This window comes from Manis javanica, chromosome 1, assembly GCF_040802235.1.
Source record: "Manis javanica isolate MJ-LG chromosome 1, MJ_LKY, whole genome shotgun sequence".
Lineage (NCBI taxonomy): Eukaryota > Metazoa > Chordata > Mammalia > Pholidota > Manidae > Manis > Manis javanica.
The window spans coordinates 87,161,044-87,187,995 of NC_133156.1; the positions used below are offsets into that span (position 1 = coordinate 87,161,044).

General features: G+C 39.4%; 1 protein-coding gene across 6 annotated transcripts in view; it reads right to left on the bottom strand.

Moving 5' to 3' along the window:
• Positions 1–1,865: 1,865 nt before the first annotated feature.
• ATG10 (autophagy related 10) overlaps positions 1,866–26,952 on the bottom strand; it is a 256,500-nt gene continuing 231,413 nt past the window's right edge. For 5 of the 6 annotated variants that reach the window (XM_073234500.1, XM_073234490.1, XM_073234502.1 and 2 more), the window contains 3 exons: positions 17,228–17,325; positions 16,461–16,576; positions 1,866–3,951 (listed from right to left, as the gene is read on the bottom strand). In XM_073234500.1, the coding sequence (XP_073090601.1) occupies positions 16,462–16,576; positions 17,228–17,325 (213 nt within the window). In that variant the 3' untranslated portion in view covers positions 1,866–3,951; position 16,461. Of the gene's footprint in view, positions 3,952–14,634; positions 16,141–16,460; positions 16,577–17,227; positions 17,326–26,952 lie in introns of those variants that run through there. The other variant, XM_073234499.1, reaches the window with a different exon arrangement.

Below are 26,952 nucleotides of genomic sequence, written 5' to 3' on the forward strand. Positions count from 1 at the left end.
TTTAAGTGTCTGTCTTTACTTCAGAGATGAATTGTATTCTTTACCAATTTTAAGAGATTGGGAAAGTAGTTAATTCAGTATTTCCTAGTGTAAATGGAATTGTCAATAAAGTTGCTCCCTCTCCATAGAATGAATTAAATAAGTTAATCTGCAATAAAGGCACGTTATTTCTGTACAGAGAACCCTAAAATCTCACCAAACTTTAACAGGAATCATCATGGAAACCCTTGGCAATGTACATTATTGGATCCATTTCCCTGGTTACCCAGTTTTCTAAATACTACCTTCAAGTTGTTAGAGTACTTTGCAGGTGAGGATCAGGATCTGCTGTAATTCTGTTTAATAGCAAAGTTTAAGCATTGGATGGTGTAGTAGATAGAAGTTGATGGGAGTGTGTGGCAGGTAAACTAGGGCATGGGGGAAAGCCTGTTCAAGAGCAAGGGGGACCAGGCAGAGAAAGATCCATTTAAGTGTTCACTGTCCCGAGCTTTCTGGTAACTTAACGATCTTGTTTTACTTGAAGGTGCATAGACTAATGGAAGTGATGAGGTAGAAATGGTCAAGAACGGTTGTGTTTTGATTGTTGAAGCTAGAAGTTGGATATATGGTGGTTCACTCTCCACAAATCCTTGTTAGAAAATTACCATAGAAAAAGGTAAAATCTCGTCAAAATGAGACTGTTAGCCTTAAATCTGTGATCTGAGGAACTCTGTTGGCAACATTAGTTCAGTTATGCTCTCTATCCTAATGTTAGGTCATGTTTACGATTTGGAAAAGGGAATTATGTGGTTTCCCATTTCCAAGGTTAAGACCAGAGTCCTTAACCGTGGTGCAGGAGATGGTGTCTGCTCCCTGTTGCTCCAGTGAAACTGACCTCTCACTTGCTCAAACCTGCCTTGCCAATCCAACTTGAGCCTGGCAGGGCCACCTGCTGCTCCTCCCAACTCAGAACTGAGTCCCAAACACTGCACACCTGTGCTTAGCGCTCACGGATGATTGTGGGATCATCTTCACGAGGGTAGAAAGAGACTGGCTCTTTAAATTGAAACATTGTGTAAATACTAAGGTGTTGAACATGTTAATTTGGTAATATTAATACATTAGAGTGCTGTTCTTGCTTTCCATCTCAGCAGCAGTCTCTAATTGAACAAAAAGTGGATTGGTTAAGCCAGTCCCAGAGGCTGACCAGGTGCACCTCCAGGGAGATGCCTGGCCAAGCGGTTCCATCCCTGCGGTCCGGCGAGGCGCGGGCAGCCCTCGCGAGCCGGTGGGGTCCTTGGACGGCAGGAGGCCCTCGGGCAGCAGGGCGGGGCGATGCCGACACCCGCCCGCCAGTCTCTGCACGTCCCCTAACTACGGTGTCGCTTCAGCAGAACTGACCGGCAAAGACCTACGGGCCTCGGAGTTGCGGCACCCTGCGATGGCGGCTTCCTTGTAGCCTCCTGGATGCACCCGGGATGCCCGAACTGCTATGGCTAAGTGACCTGCAAATCAATCTCGGGCATCTCAGACCCAAAAGTGAAACTGGCTGGGTGCCTTCTGCCCTCTGTGTATTCCTCCCACCCCACTGCCACCACCCTGTGACCCAGGACCCTTCATCCTAAGATCCAGCGTGAAGCCTGTGCCCGGCGCTGTGCTGCACCTGACCAGCGGGGCAGGCTGTGGTGAGAGGAAGTGCTCACCGTGGGTGAACAATTTAAGAAATCCCAGCAGCTTTTTTTTTTTTAAATAGAAAATCTAATTCCAGACTTTATATGAAAAAACAAAGGAACTAGGGCAGCTAAAACAGTATTGAAAATGAATAAAGGTAGAGGAATCACAAAATTTTGTTTTAGGGCTTAACTTGAAGCTGTAGTAACCAAGAGGATGGGGGTACTGGAGGAGACACACAGGTCAATAAAATAGAGTCCACAAATAGACCTGTACAGTTACGACCAACTGCTCTTCGAGAGATACAAAAGCAATTCAGTGGAGGATGGATAGCCTTTTCAATAAAGTGGACTTCCTGTTGCAAAGAAAACCCAAAACGGACTTTAACCTTAATCACATTATGCAAAATTTAATTCAAAATGGAACCTATATCTGAATGTAGAATGTAAAGATATAAAACTTGTAGAAGAAAACATAGAATATCTTCATGACAGGATTTGGTGAAGAGTTTTTAGACATTACACCGAAAGCACATTCCACAAAAAGATAAAATGGATAAATTGGACAACTAAAATTAAAAACTTGTGCTCTGTGAAAGATTTTGTTGAGAGGATGAGATAAACCACAGAGAGGGAGAAAATACTTGAAAATGACATAATCCAGTAGAAGATTGCATTCAAAATATATATAAAGTACTCTTTAATCTCAAAAGTAAAAAAACCCTATTTAAAATGGGTGAATGAATAAATCACAAAGATGACAAGCATATGAAAAGATGATCATCATTAGCAATTAAAATACAAATAATCATAAGGAAGTACCACTATACGCCTACCAGAATGGCTAAAATCAAAAATATAATACCAAATATCGATGAGATTACAGAAACTGGATATCATACATTGTTGGTGTAAATATGAAGTGATACAGTTACTCCAGTTTTTTGTAAGGTTAAACGTACCTACAATAAGATCCAGCAATTGCACTTAGGGGTGGTTATACAGAATTGAAATGTCTGCCTACACAAAATCCTATACACTCACATTCAGCTTCGTGATAACCAAGACCCAGAAACAATCCGAATGTCCTTCAGGAGACGGACAGATAAACTGGTTACATCCATAAATGAACTGCTCAGTCATAAAAGAAACTAGTGTTACATGCAACAACTTCTGAGGATCTCAGTGGTATTATAGGAAGTACAAAAAGTCAATCTCAAAAGACTACATATGTCCTGTATCATTTCATCTATATAAAACTCTTGAAATGACAAAATTATCGCCATGGAGAAGAGATCCGGGGTTGCCAGGGATTAAGGATGGAGGTAGTATCTCAGAGAGTCTCTGTGTTGATGAAGAGTTCTGTGTCCTGACTCCGACTAGTATCTCAGAGAGTCTCTGTGTTGATGAAGAGTTCTGTGTCCTGACTGTGGTGGTGTTTAAATATATCAGTACTTGTGATGGAATTTCCTAGTACTATATACTAAAAAAATTGTATATAAAAATTGGTAAACACAAGTAAGATCTATATAATTAACAGTGTTGTACCAGTATCAGTTTCCTGGTTTTGAAAATAATACTCTGGGTATCAAAGATGTTATCATTTGGGAAAGCTGGCATACATAAACTATACTATTTTTGCAACAATTTGTTGGGTCTCAAATTATTAATGAATTAAAACGTTTTGAAATATTGTGACTGGGTAGTTAATTTGTGCTACCTTTTATATTTGCCTAGCAAAGCCCAAATGAATCAGAAACTGTTAGAGCAGAATCTGGAGATTACTTAGTCCTGTGGTTCCCAAATCCAGTTCAAATACTCCTGATCTAGGAGACAATCTTTGTGTATTTCAAGAGAAATCCTTATTTTTGACAGGTGTCAGGCAGTCTTTATGTAAAAGTAGCTATCCCCTTGCTTTTCCCACTGCCAGGAATTGAGGGAATTCACATGCTACTGATCTTATCTTATTAAGTTACAAGTCACCGACTTCATAAGTTAGAGGTCCAGAAAAGGTAGCACTTAAGTAATTTTGAAAGAATTTGTCCAAGTAATTGGCACAGCTGAAATCAGAATAGTCTGTGCTTAAATTAAACTCTTCCTATAGGTGATCCACTCCATTGCAAAGCAAGAAACACTGCCTTACAGGTAGCTAGTTAGCCAAGTAAGGCATACATTTTGCTGGGTATTTATTAAGAGTTTTTATTTTATGCCTTCTGAAGGGTAGAGCAGTAATATAATATGATTAATACATCTTCTGTATAAGTATATATAGAAACATTGAAACACTCCAGTTGGTGATGTTCTGAAAAAAAAAAGATTGAAACTATTAAAGAAATACACAATACCTCAAAATATATGGATTTTTTTTCCTTTTATTTTTTGACAGAGCTGAGGAACACAGTTCTAATTTGACAGCCCTGCAAACTTGAATGTGTATATTTGAATATATGTTTCATTCTAGGAAAATGTCTGGTGGCAGAATTTGGCCATAATGGTCATGCTGTGGATAACATTCAAGGAGACTGTCTCAAGGTTGTCAAAGCACCTAACATTTCTTCATTGGCTTTGCAAGGTCAAGAAAAGAAACCAAGACCATAAATTACCATATTACAATAAAATTTTGACTAACAGTTACTTGTATAATCTATTTAAACCTATAAAATCTGTTCCAATGGGCCTCAAGTACTAATTCTCATTTATTATGACACTGTAATTGGGGGATTGTCTTGGCAGGCTTGCTGAGCAGTCTTAGATTCTGCACAACTCTTGTCCATATTGTTTGTTAAAGCAATGTTATGTTTGTTAGTATGCAAGCAAAAGAAGTGGATTTTAAACCTTATTGTCATGGTAATGTCTCCATAAGGAGTTCTAGAACAACGCATTAAAACATTTAACAGTTAAATGTTTTGAAGCATGAATTGTCTCACAGAAGAAAATCATTTTTAGAGTGACACAGCTGAAGGTCCTTATCAGTGACAGGTAACTAGGATTTCCAAATATGCACACATACAGTCGCTGCTTCATTCAGACTGTCACTTAAGCCTTTAATATGTGCATTGTACCTTCAGTAATGTATGTGGCATGTACCTTCAGTAACGAGGGACACACACACACACACACACACACACACACACACTCAGAACTTCAGCCAGGCATCATGAGCGCATCGACATCCCTTCCTTTAAGGCACTGACTGTGCTTCCCACACGGCCTAGAGCTTTCAAACAGCAATTCAGATCTGATGCCCAGGAGACCTCCTCCAGGAGGGGGCAGAGGCAATCATGGCCCAGATTTCCCCTTCAGATATTCCAGTCAGAGATGTGCCAGCTCCCTCCCAGGTCCTTACCAGTGATGCGCTTCATTATTTGTGGTAATGAGTTATTGACATGAATTCCGTTCTCTAATCTACTTTCAGTGTAGGAGTTTTTGTTTGCTTTTTTAAGTCAGCTTTCTAAAACCTCTCACTCTAGTTAATTAGAAATAGAATAAGGGGTCATGTTTCTTGGCTGGGTTAACAGTGTAGGACATACTGAGCATACCAACATTTTCAAATAAATTTAGATGCTAATGAATATATTAAATGCTTTTTTTAAACCTCTTTTAGCAATCAGCCAGTGTATAAATCTGCACAATAGTGGACAGAGTAAGCCACATTTTAAATAATTTTTCATTTCAATCACAGCTGCAGTTGAAAGTAATATTACTTGCTGAAACATGTTGTGTACATTAACACCTGCTTTGGAGGTTGAAACAGGTTGTTTTGTCATATCTTTTTTCTCCAACATCTTTGTGAATTTATTTGTCCAGTTTTATTATGTCATTATAATAAGTTTTTTTAATATAGTTTGTTGGCTTCAGGTGCTGTTTTGAGTGTCTTTGTAGGTAAAATAGGACCACTTTTCCCCTCAAGTTCCCAGAAGTTTCCAAGTATTTCCCCAGCCTTTTAGTTTCAGTAGGCAATAGTTGATTTTGTCCATTCTGTATTTTATACATTTTCTTATGCTTATATTTAGGTAGTTTTTTTTTCTGTCGCTACACCCCCTTCCTCTTCCTGCCCATCACAAAATGTGGTGTGTGTGTGTGTGTGTGTGTGTGACACAGTGATAGAAGAATGCTACTGTGAATGGTATTTATTGACCAAGATTCTTCATCTAGGATTTGTCCCTATATTTCAGAGGGTCTAGGAAACTCCTGAAACTGTACACAAAATTTTCTGATATATAAATGTGCACATGTGTATTTGTGTGTGTGTATGCATATAACATACACATACTTTTTTCAGAAAATGGATACTACAAATTTTTCAGACTTTTAAAAAGGTTCCTCCCCAAGAAACCAGCTACTGTTTAAATCTGTACAACAGGGAGCAGATTTAGTCACGTAGCACACAATTTTCCATTTCAATCACACCTGAGGACAGTCATGAGGTGTTGTCTATGGTTTGATATCCTTTATGAAATGTCTCCAGTGTGGTGAGGATCTGTGGATAGATCATCCAATCTGCAGAACTTGCAAAATGCACATTTCATATTCTGCTTTGATGGTACTGGCTGACCTAATTATGGAACAGTGGACCATTTTAGAGAAAAGTTCCTCAATGTCACTGGTAAAGGAAGAATCAGAAAGAGGGTGTAAAGCTCACTCTCAGGAATAATAGCAGAGAAAAAAATCCCAAAGATGTTTTATCATCTGAGACTGGAGTAAAACTTGCTAGATTTTTTAAAAAATGGTCAGTATGCACCTGTAAAAACAAATGACATAATGCCTGAAATTTGCTTTAAAATATTTGAGCAAATATAAGGTAAAAAAAGGAGGTTAAATGAAACAAACATGGACAAAAATCTCAATAATTACTGATTCTGATTACAAGTATTTGAGAGTTCATTGTATTGCTTACTTTTGAGGATGTATAAAATGTTAGATAATAATTTTAAAAATTGCATGCATATCTTAATTGTTTAATTCCATGCCTTCTACAACTAGTTCATTGACAGTAGGCTCTGATAGGAGCAAATGGAGATGTGGGGTAATCAGATGGATAATAAAGAAGCTGGAAAACTAACCTTAGCAGCACTAAGAAATATATAACATACTGGGAAGACAAAGCTGAGAATCCTTGCAAATTTTAGCAAGACAAGAACAGAAAAATGTTCCATTTTATGTCTATGATTAATATTAAAAGCAAAGTAATTTTCAAAGATTTTAGGAAATGGTAAAACAGACTGCTGCTGGTGATGTAAACTGGTATAGCCTTACAGAGGAACAATTTAGCAACACGAATCAAAAGGTCTTAAGACACTCCATATCCTTTGATATGTTCATTCCCTTAATAACAGTATATAACCCAAAGAAACAAAATGTGAGCAACTGTTCCTGCACACATTTCTCACTGGATTACATTCTGAAAGCTCTGGGGGGCTTTGTCTGCCTGGGCTTTATTCTAGCACAGGTCCTGACCATGCAGGAAGTTAGGTACTCAAGGAATGTATGTTAAATTGATGGCAAAGGATGAGAAACAACCCAAAAGTCCAATGACAGAACTACTTAGTGTATTTTGATATAGAAGAAACAATAGTCATGTTAAGTTGTTTTTGAAAGAATATTAAATGACATGGAAAACTGTTGCAAATATAATGGGAAATGGGAAAAGTTGCACTGTAAAACCATATACACAAAGATTCTAATTAAGTATCTTTAAACTAGTACAAGGAAATACATTAAAATTTTAACTGGGGCTATTCCTGGATGATATACACTTAAGCAATTTTTAAATTTTCTCTTTCAAATGTTTCTGTGATTTCCAAATATCTCTGAGGACTAAAATCTTTAAAAATCAGTCTTTAGTTTCACAGCCTCTGGCTAGATAGGTGTAGCTATACAAAAGGAGCCAAAATCTCTGATTACTTCCTATCCGTGTTCCCACTCTCCATCCTCTTGAGATAACTTTTCTTATGAGTTTGGTGTATGTCTTTGGGGCTATATTTCATGTTTGTACATATCATGTACCGTATGTATACTATAGAAAGTGTGTGATATTTGTGGACTATTGATACAGTGTTGTGTGCATAGTTAACATCTAGTTTTTGTTCTCTGTTTTAACTCAACAGTCTATGAGAACTGACTATTTGGATACATGGATATTGAATTAGTTTCCCCTAATGTCTCTGTAGGACCACATTTTATTTAGCCATTCATTTCCTTATCCCACTGAAGGAGAGAGCTGAGGAGACCACATCCCACTCTGCTGCTGGCATTAGGTGAAAGGAATCTTGAGGATAGAATGGGTGGCAGTTCCCAAAGGAGGAGAGCAGGTCCAGTCCCTGGTGTCTGCAGAAAGGAGACCATGGGAGCCTTACCCTGGACTCAGTGATCATCCACATGTGCAAACATTCCACAAAAATTTATTGAGTATTACCAAGTGCCAGAAACCATGTTAAACCCTAAATATCTGGCATGCATGTATAAATAACAAGGCAAAGGTTGTGGACATACTGGACTGTGATTCCCTGTTAGCCTATCAGAGCACGCTTTGTTCAACTTCTGCCTCATAGTTGGAACAGTGATTACTGGTTATTTGAAAAGCTCCAAAGTAATCTAAAAATCAAAATGCAGCCATAGGCTTCATCTATTATCATGTAAAATTTATTTGGATGTAGGGATAAATGTGAGTGCCTAGTTATTTTTAAAAACTTAACAAACTAAAAAAGGACTTGGTGATCACTAAAATCACTCAGCTCTAGTGGTTTGGAATATAGGGTAGTTGCAGTGGATTCTTTTACCACTAGAGGTCGCTACTGACAACACTGAAAAAATAAAAGCGAGGGCTTTGCATTACAGTGCTGCTTGAAAGAACATTATGAAATTTAAGAATAAAAATCTGAATGTACCTTTACAGACAAGCCCTTTAAAAATCCAGAGGGTTATATGTGGGGATATATGTGCTTGTTTAAGTTGCACATGTTTAAGTGCTGTTGGCATAATCTATATCCTTCTAGAACAACCTTCAGCAACTTCCTTGTCAGCAGCATGAGGGAAAAGAGGGTCTTAGAAGGGAGCTCCTTTGTTCATCAGTTTTCAAATATCTGACTGTTCTCTGGAGTTAAAAATATATTTACATCACAACCTAGTGCATGCACACACACACCCATTGATACAATTATATATATATATATATTTGAAACCAAAGTTTCATGAAACAATATCCTTACAATGTACAATGCACTTTAAAAAAATTATTTGTGAAATAACAGAAAACACACATACTGGTCTCTGCCACTACCCCCAACCCCTTCCTGACAAAGAGCTCTTAAAACTCTTGGAATTTCCCAAGGGACAAGGGAACAAGGAGCACCTTTTGTTCTAATATTTGGTCTCTGCCTCCAGTTTCTGACAAAGAGATCCTAAATCCCTTGCAATTCCTGAGTGATAGGAGTGTGTTTTGTTCTAATGAGGTAACTCTTGGTGAGCTCCTGAATACCTTCTGGGTGGGGGCTGATCACTAGACACAAGCCCTAAGGAGCAGCTTGGAACTTTCAGCCCTATCACCCATCCTGCAGGAAGGGGAGAGGTGTAGAAGAGGAATTAATGATCAATATCATGCCTATGTGATAAAGCCTCCATGAAAATCCAAAAAGTACAGGGTTCAGAGAGCTTGCAGGTTGGTGCACGCATCTATATGCTGGTAGGGTGATGCATCCGGCTCCATGGGGACAGAAGCTCCTGCACCTGGGACCCTTCTACACCCCATCCTATCTAGCTCTTCCTCTGGCTGTCCATCTGTATTCTTATCATATCCTTTGTTATATAATAAATTGGCAAAAGTACATGTTTTCCTGAGCTCTATGAGCCATTCTAGTAAAGAACTGAACCCAAGGAGCAGATCATGGGAACCCCCATTTATAGCTGGTCAGTTGGAAATACCATGACTTAGAACTGGTGGCTGAAGTGGAGCAGTCTTGTGGGACTGAATTCTTGGCCTGTAGGATGTGATTCTAATTCCAGGTCAATAGTGTCAGAGCTTGACTGAATTGTAGAACACCCAGCTGGTGTTGGCAGCACTGCTTATGTGTGGCAAACCCATATATCTAGTGTCACAAGTGTTGCTGAGTGTGGTAGTAGTGTGAGAGTAAAAGGGAAAGGCAGGGAGTATTTTTTAGACATATTCGATTTCATTAAAAAAAACAGTTAAAAACCAATACATTGATTTTACTTGATCTAATACACATACTTCCTTTTAATACACCAGTAAACAGAGGCTCTGAGAGGTGAGTGACTTGCCCCAGGTAACACGGCAAACCAGGTCTCAGTACACTGGCCGGTTTTATTTTGGAAGGTCCAAGGCACAAATCAAAATCAAAAGGCATCCTCAGCGCACTCCTGGCCCTCTGCGCTGCTGTACCTCCTGAACCTGTGGGCCTGCACCCACTGGCGAAGAAGCCAACAAAGTGTATGTGTGATTAGTTATCAGCTGTAGCCATTTTTTAAAGTTAAAAAAAGTTTTTTCAAGTCATTTAAAAAAGTCTTTCTAAATGCAAATGTGATCACTTTAACTCCTCTACTTGAAATCCCTTAGCGGCATTTGTGGTTTTCAGGCCAAACACAAATTCTGTGTGGCAATAAAGGCTCATCTAGACCTGGCCGCTGTCCTACCAGCCGGCCTTACTTTTCACCGCTTCTGCTTCCCCATAAGCACTTTCAAGGTCTTCCCTCCATTCTTCACCTGGCCAAATCCTGCTTTGCCTGACTCCAGTCATACTGCCCTTCTGAGAACCTCCCCTGGCACTGGCGTCCCCGACCTCTGCCTCAGCACGGGCCCTGCTGCCTGGAGCTTCCCATCTGTTTCCCCACTGGCCTGCGGCATTCCCATGAAGCAGAGTCATGTCTTTCTGTTTGCTTTCCCTGGCACCTAGCCTAGGGCTCAGTACATAAGGGAAACTTAATAAATACCTGCTGAAGTGAATATCTGCATATTCTTACTCTTAAAATTTAATCCAAAAACAAAAACAAAAACAAAAATACCTCAACACACAAGTATATCAGCTCCCTAAATCCTGCAAGAAGCTCTGATTTTGACAGCATAGCCCTCCATTTCCTAGGGTCTTGAGAGTATGAATAAAAACTATACCTATCTTGGGAGAAATGGACCCAACAACCCAGGTTTTACTTTTTTCTCTTTAATAGATTTTTGTTAGGGGCTGGATAGTTTTGCATTTTTTTTTTTGATCTAGCAATAAGATTTTTCTTTTTTCGGTATCATTAATCTACAAACATGAGGAACATTATGTTTACTAGACTCCCCCCATCACCAAGTTCCCCCCACATACCCCATTGCAGTCACTGCCCAGCAGCGTAGTAAGATGTTATAGAATAACTAATTGTCTTCTTTGTATTGTACAGCACTCCATGTGACCCCCCATTACACATGCTAATCATAATGCCCCCTTTCTTTTTCCCCCCATTATCCTTCCCTTCCCACCCATCCTCCCCAGTCCCTTTCCCTTTGGTAACTGTTAGTCTATTCTTGGGTTCTGTGATTCTCCTGCTGTTATGCTCCTTCAGTTTTTTCTACTCCACAGATGAGGGAAATGATTTGATACTTCTCTTTCTCCACCTGCTTATTTCACTGAGCACAATACCCTCTAGCTCCATCCATGTTATTGCAAATGGTAGGATTTGTTTACTTCTTATGGCTGAGTAATATTCCATTGTGTATATGTACCACATCTTCTTTATCCATTCATCTACTAATGGACACTTAGGTTGCTTCCATTTCTTGGCTTGTCTGGGAATTGTTTAATTCATCCTTCACATTTGAATGGTAATTGTGCTGGATACAGTATCCTTGGTTCAAGGCCCTTCTGTTTCATTGCATTAAATATATCATGCCATTCTCTTCTGGCCTGTAAGGTTTCTGTTGAGAAGTCTGATGATAGCCTGATGGGTTTTCCTTTGTAGGAGACCTTTTTTCTATCTCTGGCTGCCTTTAATACTCTGTCCTTGTCTTTCTCTTTGCCGTTTTAATTATTATATGTCTTGGTGTTGTCCTCCTTGGGTCCCTTGTGTTGGGAGTTCTGTGGGCTTCCATGGTCTGAAAGACTATTTCCTCTCCCAGTTTGGGGAAGTTTTCAGCAATTATTTCTTCAAAGACACTTTCTATCTCTTTTTCTCTCTCTTCTTCTTCTGGTACCCCTATAATGGGAATATTGTTCTCTTTGGATTGGTCACACAGTTCTCTTAATATTCTTTCATTCATGGAGATCCTTTTATCTCTCTCTGCCTCAGCTTCTCTGTGTTCCTGTTCTCTGATTTCTATTCCATTAATGGCCTCTTGCACCTCATCCAACCTGCTCTTAAGTCCTTCCAGAGATTGTTTTATTTCTGTATTCTCCCTCCCAACTTGATACTTTAACTCTTGCATATTTCTCTGCAGGTCCATCAGTATGGTAATGACCTTTATTTTGAATTCTTTTTCAGGGAGATTGGTTAAATCTATCTCCCTAGGCCCTCTCTCATGGGTTGTCTAGGTAATTCTGGACTGGACCAAATTCTTCTGCCTTGTCATGGCAATAGAGGTAGCTGCAGGCAGGTAGCGCATGTGTCAGCTGGGAGAACAAAGTCCTTTCCTGCTTGTTGGCTGCTTTGCACTTCCCCGCTGCCTGTGTCAGTTAGCCGCACAGCTAGAGCAGCCTCCGATTAATGCTCTAAGCTGCTGTGGGTGGGGTTGCCATCAGGGTAGCCCAGAGCCCTGTGGGGAGCTGGGTGTGCCCTCCTGCAAGAATGGTGCCCCTTTGGGCCTTGCCCCGGTTTCATCTGCCTGCACCGGGCAGCTGTGCACCAGCGGCGGCCTGTGGGTCTGGCCCAGGTGGCTGCGCACTGGGAGGACATTCTGGGTGGTTGCTGTAGGTGCGGCCACTCTCTGGCTGCTCCACCTACGCAGGCATGTGCAGTTGCTCTCTGGCTGCTTGGCCGCTGCAGGCGCGTGAGGCTGCTCGCTGGCTGCTCAGCCACTGTGTTGGGCCCTCCCCGGCTAGGGGAACAACTGGCAGAATGCCTATCACTGTGAGGGTCTTCAGGAGTGCGTTGCCACCCAGGAGGCTGGGGTGCCCGAAGTTCCTCAGAATTCCCAGCCTGCTGGGTTGAGTGTGCTGGGATGCTTCCATCCGGCTCTGAGGCCCTTGTCCCTTTAAGACTTTCAAAAAGCACTCACTTTTCTTTTGTCCCAGGGGAGCCGGCTGTGGGGACCTGCTTGCAGGTTTTATTCTTCCGTTTCCCTAATATTCAGCACACCACACGGTGTGTGTTTGCGCTCCCGGTGCAGATGACTAGGGCTGGGTATTTAGCAGTCCTGGGCTCCCACTCCCTCCCCGCTGTGACTCCTTTCCTCCCACTGGGAAGCTGGGGTGGGGGGCGCACTAGGGTCCCCTTGGGCTGCGGGTTGTATCATACCCCCTTCATGAGGCACTAGGTTCTCACAGATGTAGATGTAGCCTGGCTATTGTACTGTATCCACTGGTATCTCTTTTAGGAATAGTTGTATTTATTGTATTGTCAAAAATATATATGGTTTTGGGAGGAGATTTCTACTGCCCTACTCATGCTGCCATCCTTGCTCCTCTCCCAGTTTTGTTGTTATAACCTTAGTACTTGGTGGTCAACAGCATCTGACCACCAGCTGCTCAAAGAACTGGCCCACCCACTCAAATCCCCAGACTGAGATCTTTCCCTGGATCACTTACAAGGAGTAGATAGCTCTTTTCTGTGCATGTCATCTTACACATACCTTACACAAAAGAAGGGGCTAAGTCACATCATTAAGGAGGGGAAGAAATTGGAGTGAAATGGAGACAATTAAATGGTAATCTGACTAAGTAGAGTGAGTCATGAAGGGGGCAGCTGACAGTAGAGGCTGCAGTGGTCAGAGAACCAAGCAGACTCAGTTGAGAATTGGGTAGGAAGGTGGGGAAGGAAGCATTTCCAGGTGGGAACCTGCATGAGCAATGGTCAGATAAGGATGGGGGCAGAGAAGACTTGTTGGACCGGGCGCCCATCAGGGGAGGAGCCAAGCATGAAACGGGGACAGCAGGTGTGCTGGTGTCCCCACAGGAACAGGGCTAGTCATCCTCTGTGCCCCTTCCTCCATGGGCATTGTGTTGGTTTTGAAGCATGTCAGTTACCATGTCCTTGTCAGGTGAGTGGGCCAGATATTACAGACTTTAAAAATAGACATGGTAAAGGACCATAGGAGATGAAGAAAATAAGCCCACTTCACATAGCCAGCAGCCAGCTGAACACACAGTCTGGACTCTAGACTTCTCCCTATTTCACAGACCCAAGAACTGTAGTGGGTGGGCCTCCCAAATCCTCATTTGCCAAGTGAGGAAACTGAGAACCAAAGAGCTGAAGTGACCCTCCCAAGGTCACACAAAGGCAGAGTTTAGGAGACTGGCTCATAGCAGCTTTAGCCAACCTGATTTCTGACTGAAGGGACTTTGCATTACATTAACTGGAGAGGAAACTCAGAGGAGAAATCCCCATTGCAGAGAAAGTTACTTTAATAAAACAAAGTATTTTCTCATCTTATAACTGTTGGCATGATAGCTTTTTATATTACTGTATTCTTAAAACATTTTTATCAACAAAAAATGAAGATTTTTTAAGTGAAAAACTCTGAAAAGAAATAGAGCTCCCTGAGGAGAGGAAGCCCTCTTGAGAGGGAAGTCTCAAAATAGTCCAACAGGAGCTATTCAGAACTTTTTTCTGCCACTTATGAATTTTCGGGTCTTCATCAATCAAAGAAAAAAATTAACATAAAATACACAGTGACTCCAAACTGATAAGACTACTATCCCCTAAGAATCTGTTAGTTAGCAAAGGATAACTAATATTTCCAGATTAGTACATCTTTCAGATGATACATTATTATGATTGTTTATATACATACATATACAAATTGTCTTATATTGTTTATATATATATACACATATATTTGATGTTCCAGAAATGACATGGCTTGAGAAATGACTTGCTGAGAAATCTGTGTTTACATTAGGGAGAGTGGGAGAAAAAAATCTCTTGCAGAAGTTGAAAAGATGTTAAGTAGTAAATACCAAAATGCCCAGCAAGCATGTAAGCAGGCTCTCATCCCAGCATGAATATGTGCAGCTCAGCATTTTAAAATTTACTTTTAGCTTTTCTAGCAGTTTGAATTAACCCTTTCTCCACTTTCACTCCCAGTGTGAGAGCTCAGCCCTGAATAGAGTGAGAGTGCTATCACAGTCCTCTGCAAGTCACCAGCAGACAATCCACACCCTAATCCCTTCCCCCAAGTGGGGTGCCTGGTGAACAAATGCCTCTTAGACCCTCTTACTATCTGGGAAGTTCAGGGCAATGCCTAGGCAAATGTTAGGAAGGTAGTCCAGCTTGTTAGAGCTCTACACAGAATTTGAAAAGGCCTGTTAGGAGACCAAAACAGTACAAATAAATGCCAGAGTACAGGTACATCCAGACCAGAGGTTCTCCTGATTGTGTGTGTTAGGATCACCCCAGAGAGGCTGTCTCAGGAGGTGGCCCCCAGCATTTGTAGTTCTAAAAGTTCCTGAAGTGACTGTAAAGTAGATCCCTCATTGATAGATGCTAATATAGATTCTCTGAAGAGCCCATTACACTTTTCTCTCAGTTTTATTCCCTAACATATTAAAATGAAAAACAAAACAAGCAACCCAAAACTGAAAATTCCTTCAGATTAGGTCCATCTTAATGCCTTACTGGCTATTTAACTTATTGACAGAATGGGAGAATAACAGTAAAATATGAGAAAGGTGAGCACTCAGTGAATATTTATATAATACTTTACAATTATTTCTCTTGCATTAATGATCTTACATGGTTCCCACAGCAACACTGTGAGGTTGTTTGTTATTCTTATATTAAAGATGAAGAAAACAAGCCTCAAAGACATGAAGACTTGTTCAAGATCCCTCAAACAATAGAATAGAACAGTTGAGGGTTTGCCGAGTAGAACAAAATGACCATTGTTTTATTATAGGTAAAAAATAATAATAATGTTTGAATATTTCCTACAGCTTTAAACTTCCAATTTTCAGGGACAAAATGTAAATCTTATATTTTAATTTTCATATATCCTACATTAAAATGAACACACAAATCCATTTCTCCATTAATCTCCATATCGGCAAAGTGCTTGTCTCAGAAAAGAATAATCTGGAAGTGCCCCGATGATCTGAGTATTTCTATTACTGAGTTAGATTCCTTCTTTGCTGTTTATAGTGATTTGTGTCTTTGAGGTGTTTTCCCTAGACATAGAGTATTATCAGTTGCTGCAGACATTTGCTTCCAAGGGAAAAAAAAAATCCATGTCCAAGTCGTGGTGAGTTGAAATACTGCATGGTATTGGTGCTATTAAAACCAGGGCTGGCCAGATAAACTCTTGTGCTCATGCCACAGTTTCTAAGCATTGTAGGCCAGTATGAATCTGATGAACAAGAACAAAACAAAAACCCAGGGAATAAAAGTTAACTGAGTAGTAGAGACTTATTTCAAGAATATCAATTCCAAAATAAAACCATCCAGTCCTGTAGTTGGGTGAGTGTTATTATAGCAAAGTCAAATGCTTCCTAAATGACCAGGCACTCGCTGGTTGGAAATCTAAACAAACAACTCAGTGTCCAGCCTATTAAAGATGAAAGCAGACTTAATATATTGTGGGGCCAGCAGGGATGATGTATCTAAGTGCTACAGAGACACTCAGATCTTTTTAATAGCAAAATACTCAGTGCAGGTTTTCCTTTTTACCTTATCGATAGACACTTCCTTCATCCTGAGAGGCTGCTTTGGCATAACTCAGAGGTAGATTAAGTCCAACAACTGGTCCTACAATGCTTAGCCATGATGTGATGTAGTTGAACCTCCTGGGGAACAAGTAAAAATACAGACAATTCTAATGTTTCCATTGTAGCTAAAGGAATAGTAAAAAATCAGTTACCAACAAGAGACAAGGCTTTTTTAAAAGGTGTGTGCCCACCATTTAGAGTTCCAGCATTTCCAAATGCCGACTACATTGTTCAACAAAGACTCAAGATTCAAAGAGACTGAGGACCCCTTGCTAAGGTGATCAAAGGGGAAGTCAAGGCACTGGGGCTCCCAGCTCCCCCTGATGATTCTAATTCTATGCTGAAAATTTACAGCATTTGCTAAGGTCATAGTGGTTAAGAGCATAGCTCTAAGGCAAAAATGCCTGGGTTCAAATCTCAGTTCCACCCCACTAACTAGATGTGGAACCTTGGCTGACTCTTTTAACCCTTCTGTGCCTTAGCTTCCTCCTCTGTAAACTTGGTAAAATAATGGAACTTAGCTAATAGGGGCACTATAAAAGTCCAATGCATTAATATATCTAAATTACTTAGAACAGTGCCTAGCACACAGTCAGAATCAATAAATGTTAGCTATTATTATTATTACAAAGAATATTTCTTTTTTAGATTAGCTTTTAGAGTCACATAAAAAGATTTATGCTTTTAAAATAAGAGTCGAAGCCAATGTATCTTGACGGTGTTTCTTACCTATTGATTTTTTGAGAATTCTTTAACATAGGAGTCATGAATTCATCTGTCTTGCAGGGATGAAGTACAAAAAAGGGTTGCCCAAGTACTGGATGCTCCTGTAAGAATCAGGGTTGGCCCAGGATTGCCATGTGAATTACTTTGGAAAGGTTAAAACACATAATCTGGTTCACTCCTTTAAAATAAAGGTTAGCTTTAAATTCAATTATTAAGATACAGATAGATTTCAGTTTTGAAATAGAATTCATAATCTAAACATGAGAAGGAGTTGGTGAGAAGGAGTTATGCACTGAAAAAGCTAAATAGTCCAGTACAGGAGGGCACATGGTTGTTTGTTACACATGCAAACTATACACACCTTTTATCAGTTCCCTCTAACTCTTTGTCAACTAGGGTTTCTGTTTGGGTTTATAATTATTCTTCAGTGTTTCCTTAAGGATGTCTATGAAGCCTAGTAGCCTGACCATCTGAACAATGTACTTCACTCACCTCTTTGTTAGTGGGACCCAAATCATTCACATGTTATTTTTTTAATAAATTTTGTCAACATGTTAATTTTTCAGGCCTAACAGCAATCAGTGCTAATGGGCACAGGTTCAGTAGGTAGAGTGGTTGGGGGGTATGGGGAGAGAGGAGGGTGGGGGCCAGTGGTGGAGAATGGCCTGCATTATTTAAATTGTTCTACTTCTGTCTGTCTTAGTTTCTCACTTTATGTTTCTCTCCTTCTGTCTTCCCAAAGCACATAGGCTGCTTCTATAAGTTAAAAGCTAATACGATGGAACTCCGCTGCCTTTATAAGAGAATGGATATAAGATAAGGTCAGAATGCTGCCAGATTAGGGATGTGGACATCATTTAGCAAGCAATCAGGAGCCCTAGGAGGTTTCTATGTAGTGAGGATCTATGCACAAATTCTACCAATGCAAAAATACTGATTGATGATAAACTTGCCAATTGTTTACACTGCAGATTAAGCATTATTCCAGAGACTACAAACTGAAATACTGCTATGGTCTTAAAGTGTGTGTTCCCCACAATTCATACGCTGAAATCCTAAAACCCAGGATGATGGTATTAGGAGGTGGGGCCTTTGGGAGGTGATTAGGTCATGAGGTGGGGAGCCTTTGGGAATAAAGTTAAGGTCTTTATAAAACAGGCTCCAGAGACCAAGAGGGCCCTCATGAGTACAGGCAGGCATACTGATCTCATACTTCCAGACTCTAGATCTATGAGATAAACATTTCTGTGTTCATAAACTACCTAATTTGTGGTATTGCATTATATCAGCCCAAACAGAATAAGACAAATACCTACGAAGACCAGGCAGGTGACCTGGAGGAGCAAGGCCAGGTAAATACGCTGGCATGTGGTGGGGACTGTGGGGACAACAGAGTGTACCTAGCCAAAGCTGAACTTGCTGCCCTGCTCTAGCCATGCCATGTGGGACTGCAGGTTCAGTGTGCCAGGACTTCCCATTTGTCAAAATAACCCAGATATCCAGATTTTTATGTAAAACTTCCTTAACTTAAACGTTGGCATGCTTTTTTTTTTTTTTAAACACAGAGTGGGCCAAAAAAAACAAGCGTATGGGCTATATTTGAACTATGTGCTGCCTGCCTTCTCTTCTCAGCCAGTCCTTGGGAAGAATTACAAGTAGCTGTCCCTCCAGCCTCAAAACATTGATGTCTGTGTGCATGGGCACACACCCACTCGCAGAATGGTAGGAAAATTTCACATGCTGGACACATTTGGTGTGGAGATTCGCGGGTGTTACATGAGTGGTGAGGCTCAGTTATCTGCTGGGTATGATTGGTTTATGTCTCCCAGAGTGCCATCTCCAGAAGTCTCTGCCTGGTGGCTTGATTCTTACAGCAGAAATTGAGCAGTCTCTCTCCAACATTCTCCTTGTCCCTCAGTCCCATCCCTAACTAGGCCATGGGGTCACAGCCCAGATATGGTCCTCCTGCCCAAATTGATTCTGGCTTCCCTTATTCGCCTTAAACTAACACTTATCAATTCAACAATATCTATTAATCATCCTCTAGATGTCTGCCAGTAACAGTTCTGGCTATAATTAGAGACATAACTAAGTCTCAGAGATAAGCAAAGTCCCTGATCCCATGAAACTTACATTCCAGGGGAGTAGACAGCCAATAAACACCTAGAACAAATAAGATAACCCATATAATAAGAAGTGCTATGAATGAAATAACACAGGGTCCCTTGTTTTTGAGGGCATTTGGAACCCAAAAGCTCTTTTTTGTGGTTAAAAAAAATCCCTTAAGTATGTTATTAATTAGACCATTCTTCTAGCAATGTTTCAAGAGCAACCATAATTAATTAGATGGTTAAACTCTATATGGTCTATACCCAATGCTTTCTCAAATCTATCAACTTTTCTTAGTTGTGGCAAATTAGCCAAGTCATTACTTGGTTTTCAAATGCAAGTCGAAATTAATTTTTAAAATACTCAAAATAAATCCTTTTCTCTACATATATAAGGCTACTGAATAGAAGTCTTGTGTTATTAAGAATAATGGTTATTTAATATAGAAAAATACAATTTCCCTGATGTCATTAGAATTCATATATTCCCTCATTCATTCACTTACCAAATATTAAGCCTTCCTGTCTGATAATTCTATAATGATTTGATCTGTACTAAAGGTAAAGAATCTGTAAATTTAAACTGTGGTTTATCTTATGGATATCTTAATTTGGCAGAAATGACAGAATTCAAAGTTAGCCTTGTGACCTGAGCCAGTCCTACTTTTTCAGTTACATTCAGTCAGCTGATCCTGCAAGATAAACAGTTTGTATTCAGAGTGAAGTAGAGAATTTACAAATGATTTGAGGCATTTGATCAGTGTAGACAATCAATTTGGATAATATTCTCCAAAAGCCATTTTTCTGCAATACAGATTTTTTAAGGCTTCTGTAATCAGGAAAGATATCTGTATTTTCTGATTTTTCCTTCAGACAGGCAGAATCAAAGATGAAAGCCATCTTTAGTTGGTTTAGAAATTATGTGCTGGAGTTCAAAAAAATCTAAAATCCTACACCTTATTTGTTTAACATACCATTTTCAGAAATGGAAGAACATCAAAACTCAGGATCTTTTTAGTGACATTTCTTAGATCAATTCAGAAGGTAAATTTGTGTGAAAGTGCTACCATCTGCTGTCAGTACTAATGAACTGATGCAAATTTGCATGGAGAAAAATGTCAGTGTGCAAACACATGCAGCCAATGAACTGTGTTAGGCTCACAACTCAATAAACACTTCTACTGGAAAAAAGTTCTGCTAAATGGTTTTCTGTGAAAATAGCAATGATGGGTCAGATTTCTATCTCTGTAACTCCAGAGGAATTATATAGGCACACTCTCTTAAGAAATTTAATTTAGCAATGGTTAAGTGTCTCATAAAATAAGTCTGACATAAATACAGTGAATTGGTTTCAGAACTACTAGATATGACTGTCATAAGGATCTTCATATCTTCATTCTTACATCTAATAAATAAGATGAGTTTCTTGGTTCATTGCTTAATTTTCTTGGTTCTCCAGGAGGACACAAATATAATTGGACAGACCAAGCTTTCACCCAGTTTCATACTCCAGACTGAGCAGACTCGCCTCCCACTCTGGGCACTTTCCTTAGCAATGGAGCAGGGCATTTCCGTCCTCCTGCCCCCTCAAGTGGAGGAGAGAAAATAGCCATTGAGCATCTGCAGCAGCAGGCCCTATACTAAGGCTTTTGCACGGGATTACCTACCTGAGTAATTCTCTGAAAAGGCTTTATTATTGTCACTTTAGAGAACAGATTCAAAGGCATTATGCTTGAAGTCATCCTTGCGGCGAGGGGCAAAGCACTTCCAAAACCCACTCTTACATTACCCCTTCTTCCCCCGCTGACCAGAGCTGGTATCAAAGATAGCCCCCCGACTTTAGCCTCTCTAGATCACCTCTTCAAAAATATTTTTTTTTCAAAATACATTTCACAAAACTGTAAGAGCAATACATAATACAAAGTTCAGAAAATATAGAAAAGAACAAAGATTAAAAGCAGGATAACCTAAAACTGCCCAACTCAGATTTAATCCCTATTCGATGAATTCCCTTTCATATCTTTCTACACACACACATTTGTGGTTTTCTGTTTGTTTTTTATTCATGGAACAGATATTTATCAAGCACGTACAGTATGCCACTCCCTGCCATGTATGTTTTTTGTTGTTCTTCTCTAAGCATCTTCGTCTTCTGTTTTACTGATTTCTGTACTAATAATGCTTTCTGCAGGAAAAAAGGGACTTTTATCTAACATAAATACAGCCACTGCCAGCTTCCTATTTACCTTATACTTTTTAAAAAATTAATTTCTTTTCAGTATTTCTGTGTCCATAGGTTTGAGGTATTTCCTGTAAAAAGAACACAGATGGATTTTTTAGGAAATCCACCTTTACAATCTGGCTCCTAAATGGAGTTTCTAGTTCACTTACAGGCTTTGTGATTACTGATATAATTTGATTTCATTTCTTCCATCTTATTTTAGACTTTCCACTCATCCTATTTTTAATGTTTCTTCTTTTGCTATTCTTTTTTTCTCCTCTGTTGCTTTCTTTTGGATTACATATAGGCTAAAAATTCTTTCTCATTTATTTTTCTCTTTATATTAGTTTGAAAAATACATGTTATATTTCCAAACTTTAGTAATTACCCTACAATTTTTAAGTAAATGTTTTACTTAATAAAATCTATAGTTATTCAACATCTTAACCTTTTCCCAAACAATTCAAGGACCTTAGGATGTTTACTATGGATCATCCCTTTCTGATTTCTGTGCTTTGTTGTCCAGTATTTCAGCTCTATCTTTTGTTTTTAAACCCATAAATTAGATATTATTGATGTTTTGTAACTCAATGTTGAGATTTACTCACATTTGAGTGTTCTTTTTGCTTACCATTTTTTCCTATGTCTCAGATATTCATTCTGGGATCATTTTATTTATTGTTGAAATGTGTCCTTCAGAACACCTTTTAGTGAAGATCTGGAGGTAGGTAGTAAATGGTCTCACTGTGGATGCTTTATTTTGCTCTCATTTTTGAAAAATAACTTTTTGTGGGTATAAAATTTTAGGTCATAATAATGTTCTCTCAGCACTTTGATAATACTATCTCCTTTTCTACAGGCTTCCTTTTCTGTTTGGAGGTAATTTCTGTAATTGCCATTTCTTTTAAGATCTCTTTCTCTTTGGTGTTTTACTATAATGTGTCAAAGTGTGGATTTCTTTTCATGTACCCTGCTTGGGATCCACTGAGATTCCTGAATCTAAATATCAGTGTTTTTTCAACTACCCTGGAAAATTCTCGGGATCAGCTCTCTGAGTACTGGTTGTCCTTCAGTTTCTCTAGTGTCTCCTTCTGGAACTCCTATTAGACATGTGTTCTCCTCTCTCCTTTGTATCTCTTAACCTGTTATATTTACCAGCTTTTTCCCAATTTTTGCTACAATGTATATAATTTCTTTAGATCTTTGTTCTAATGCATCAGTATTCTCTTTAACAAGATTTATCTACTTTTTAGTGTGGGCCTTCTAATTGTATTATTTTCCTTTCTAAAATTTCTGCTTGATAATTTCTTAAATTTGCTTGGTCATTTCTCATAGTCTCTTCTTTGTATATCATACTTGCAGAATTTTCTTACATTCAAAAAATATATTCAACATATTTATTTTATATTTTTGCACCAAAAAGCTTCAACATGTGAATTCACATTACAGTTTGTTGCTTTTGCAGGCCCATGCTCTCCGTGGCTTGTTATGAATTCTGTACTTTTTTTTTGTAGCTTAATAGGATGGCTATAAATATGGCACTTCTTGGAGGTCTGGGATTAAAAGTGCATTCCTCCAGAGCAGTTTATATCTGCTTCTGTCTGATGCTCCAGGTGGAGAGGGGAGAAGAGGGATTGCAACTTACATGTGGGTAGGCTTATGTTTAGGAATTCTCTGGGGGTATTTTTTTTCTTTTTATATTTTCTATACTGAATAAGGCTGAGCAGGTCAAATGGGGAAGAGAGAAGAACATTTTTAAAATTTATAAAAAATTATGGGAGTTGCTATTTTAGGTAAGCTGGTGTGGAGACCTCTTTGCAGAGGTAACATTGGAACAGAGAGCTGACCGGTGAGGAGCAAGCCATGTAGTTCTTTCAGAAATGTTATTTTTGGCTTGGGAGTGACAAGTGCAAAGACTCTAAGACCCTGGTAAGGGAGAAGGCCTGGAGTGTTCAAAGAACAACAGGACAAGTATGGACAGATGACATGGAGGGGAAGAGTGGCAGAAGTAAGACTCGAGAAGTAAGCAAGTGGCAAGGTCACGTAGGGTCTTGTAAGGCATGGAAGGATTTGGGATTTTATTCTGAATGTGACAAAGAGACTTTTGAGGACTCTGAACAAAGAGGTAATATATTCTCATTTACATTTTAAAATATTGCTCTTGATTTGTAGAAGGGAATGAGGGGACACAAGAAAACTAGCTAAGGAGGCACTGTCACAGCCCAGGCAAGATATGATGGTGGCTGTACTAGGTGATAGTGGGGTAGATGGAAAAAATGGTCAGATTTGGGACTTATTTTAAAAATACAACCAACAAGATTTGCTAAAGGATTTGATATGTTGTGTGAGAAAAAGAATAAAGAGAAAAGGATGGCTGTGAAGTGAAATGTCTGCTTATGTTTTCTTGACTATTTGTCTATTGAGGATTTATAAGGGTTTTCTTGTAAATTTATATTAGCTCCTTAGTACCTTTCTGAGGATGCTGATTATTTTCATTCATTCAACCATATTGTAAGCTATATACTAGGTTAAATATTAGGAATATAGTGCTACATAACCAAATACCCAGGCTCTCGTAAAAATTGCTGATATATTAAAAATATTATTTCTTGATTTTTTATCTTAAAATTTTGTTCATGATAATTTACATGTCAAATGTAATATTAGATAATTAAATGTACAGTTGTTCTCCTTGTATTTCATTTATCACTCTTGTGTTGAAAAATTCCTATTCAGAATTAGAAAACTAGTTATTTACCTATACTTATATACAGTGTACCATTTAACTACTTGCTGTTCCCCAAACACACTGTTTTTTCTTACCTCCAGGTCTGTGTACATGTAGTCCTCTCTGCTGGAGCCACCCTCCCCCCTCACTTAACAATGCTCATTTTCCTCCTACAGACCTCAGCTTTGTTTTACCGTAATCCCAAACCAGGTTTTAACCCACTGCACCCCATGCTTAGCCTACTGTTCAGTTCCACACTGATCTGTATGGGAAACTGCTTGTTTACAGGAGTCTTCCTCTACTGTACTGTAGTCTCTTGAAGGCAGAGGAAATATTTTGATTTGTTTCAATCTCAGCATCCAAGACAGTGCTTTCACCTTGTGCACATGCAATATATTTGTGGAATTAACTGCCCAGACTAAGACATTCTACTCTGCCATAGTAAATCGTTATTGCCACATGCAGCCTTTTCTATAAAGGAGAATATTTGTGCAGAAAACACCAGTGGCCCCTATGCCACTCTGGGGACATGAAATGGACAGAAACATTCTCTCTCCTTGTCACAAGTCTTTTAGGAGTCACCAGTAAGAATTTCAATATCTGTTTTCTCTCATATTTCTTCCAAAATGTACTTAAGAGCAAAGGGGAGGGTTTGAGTTTAGGAGTAACTCTCCATACAAAGGCTTATGTCAATTATGTAATACACTTTAAAACCTATCTGTTGATGTGCACATAAAAATAATATCCTATATTATCATTAAAAAAACAAATGTACCAAAATGCATACTCTAGTGCCCACTTGCCACACTTCAGTATCCTCCTAAGGTGTGTTACCCAGACTAAGAAGCTGAGTCAAATACTACTAAAATATGTAATAAACTCATGCCTCTATTCTTAACTCACTCCTTTATTACTTCAGGTATATTTTCCTCATGCATTCAATAAACATCACTGAATATCTGTTGTGGGGAAGACTCCATGCTAAAATTTATCTATCTATCCATCCACCCATTCATTTATTTAACAAATATTTATAGAGCACGTTCTACATGCCAGACACCATTCTAGTCACTGGAGCTATAAGTACACTCAAGACAGAAGCAACATCTGCTCTCATGGCATCTACATTCTAGTTTCAGGTAGTAGGAAGATACAAAATAATATTCATTATCTCAACTCCTGGGGTTTACAGTCTAGTTGCATTCCCAGTACTAAAAGTTCTGGTTGCATCTCTAGGGGAGAAAGTTCCAAATGTCAAGTAAGTTTGTCATCACTCCCTCTCTCCCTTCCCTTAGGATTTCCAAAGAGAATAGAAAAGCAGATACCCAGGGAGAACAGCAATTTCACTCAGCCTGATGGCTGGAGGGTGAGTAGTAGGACTTGTGACCAGATACATAGGGAAAGGTGGCAAGAGAGTTGCCCTCAATGGGAGGGATTTCTTTTCATCATTTGGAGAGGAGGTATGAGGAGCCTTCTCACTACAGACAAGACTGGGTAGGGGTCACAGTGGCACTAGCGAAGACTAGAGGGTGTCGGGAGGAAGGCCTGCAAGTGCCTGCAGCCAGAGAGGAGCTTGCCAGCAAACTAAAGGAAAGCCACAATGCAGACTTAGCCCAGGCCTAAAGTCCCTTGGACTGTAAGCTCTCATGTTCCCTGGAATGACACTCATGATGAGATCCTGATGCCTGGAACTCAACTACTATTTTCACCCTGCAGATCTAATGCTTGTAACTGCAGTTTCAATAACTCTGTTGAGTGCCCTGCAGTTGGAAACACCAGACTGTACATGAGGTGTATATTTTCATGAGCTGAGAGGGACCTGGAGTCAAATGAAATAGGACATCTCCTCTCCTCTCCTCATCTCTCCCCACACTCCATTAGAGTATCTGCAATTCATGGGTTACAGAAATCACTATAATACACAACAGATTAGTACACTCAAAAGGTAAAAATCCAGGAATATGGGAACTCAGAGAAAGAAAAGGTCGCTTCTGACTAGTGGTAGAAAGAGCCAGCAAAGACTTCCTGAAGCCATGGCATTTCAACTGGCCCAGGCTTTAAAGGATGGGCAGGACTTAGGGCAGGGGAAGAGAATCATACTTCAGGCAGTAGAACCTAAGATGGAAAGACACAACTCTAAGTTTAATGGGAAAGGAGTTAAGTGAAAGATACATGGACTCCCATTCTTTAGGTAAGACTGAGAAGTTTGGTAAATCTGGAGAAGAAAAAATGCCTATTTTTATTTGTTTGCTTGGTGGCATCCTTAAATGCTTGAAGCAATCCCTGTATGAGTCAAAGTATTCTTGGGAAACAACCCACACCAAGACTAAATAAAGAAGCAGGGTTGGAAGTCCAAGTTTTGAAAAAAGAAACACCCAGTACAGATCTCTGTCCCTAATATGTGTGTGAGGTATAGATAGAAAGATAGTGAGAGAATATTTAAGAAAAACTAGTATGTGGGAAAGAAGTGAAAGTCTCACCCAAGTGCCCAGAAAGGTCAGCAAGTTTATCTTAGTGTTTGGGATGGGCAGAGGGAGCCAAATGAAGCTGAGCTTTGCTCTAATTGCACCTTTAACATTTTGTGCTCAGTTAATTAGGAAAAAAATTCTAATGTTGTTTAGGACAGTGGATTAACAAAAAAAAAAAACAGGACAGTTCCTCAAATTCATAT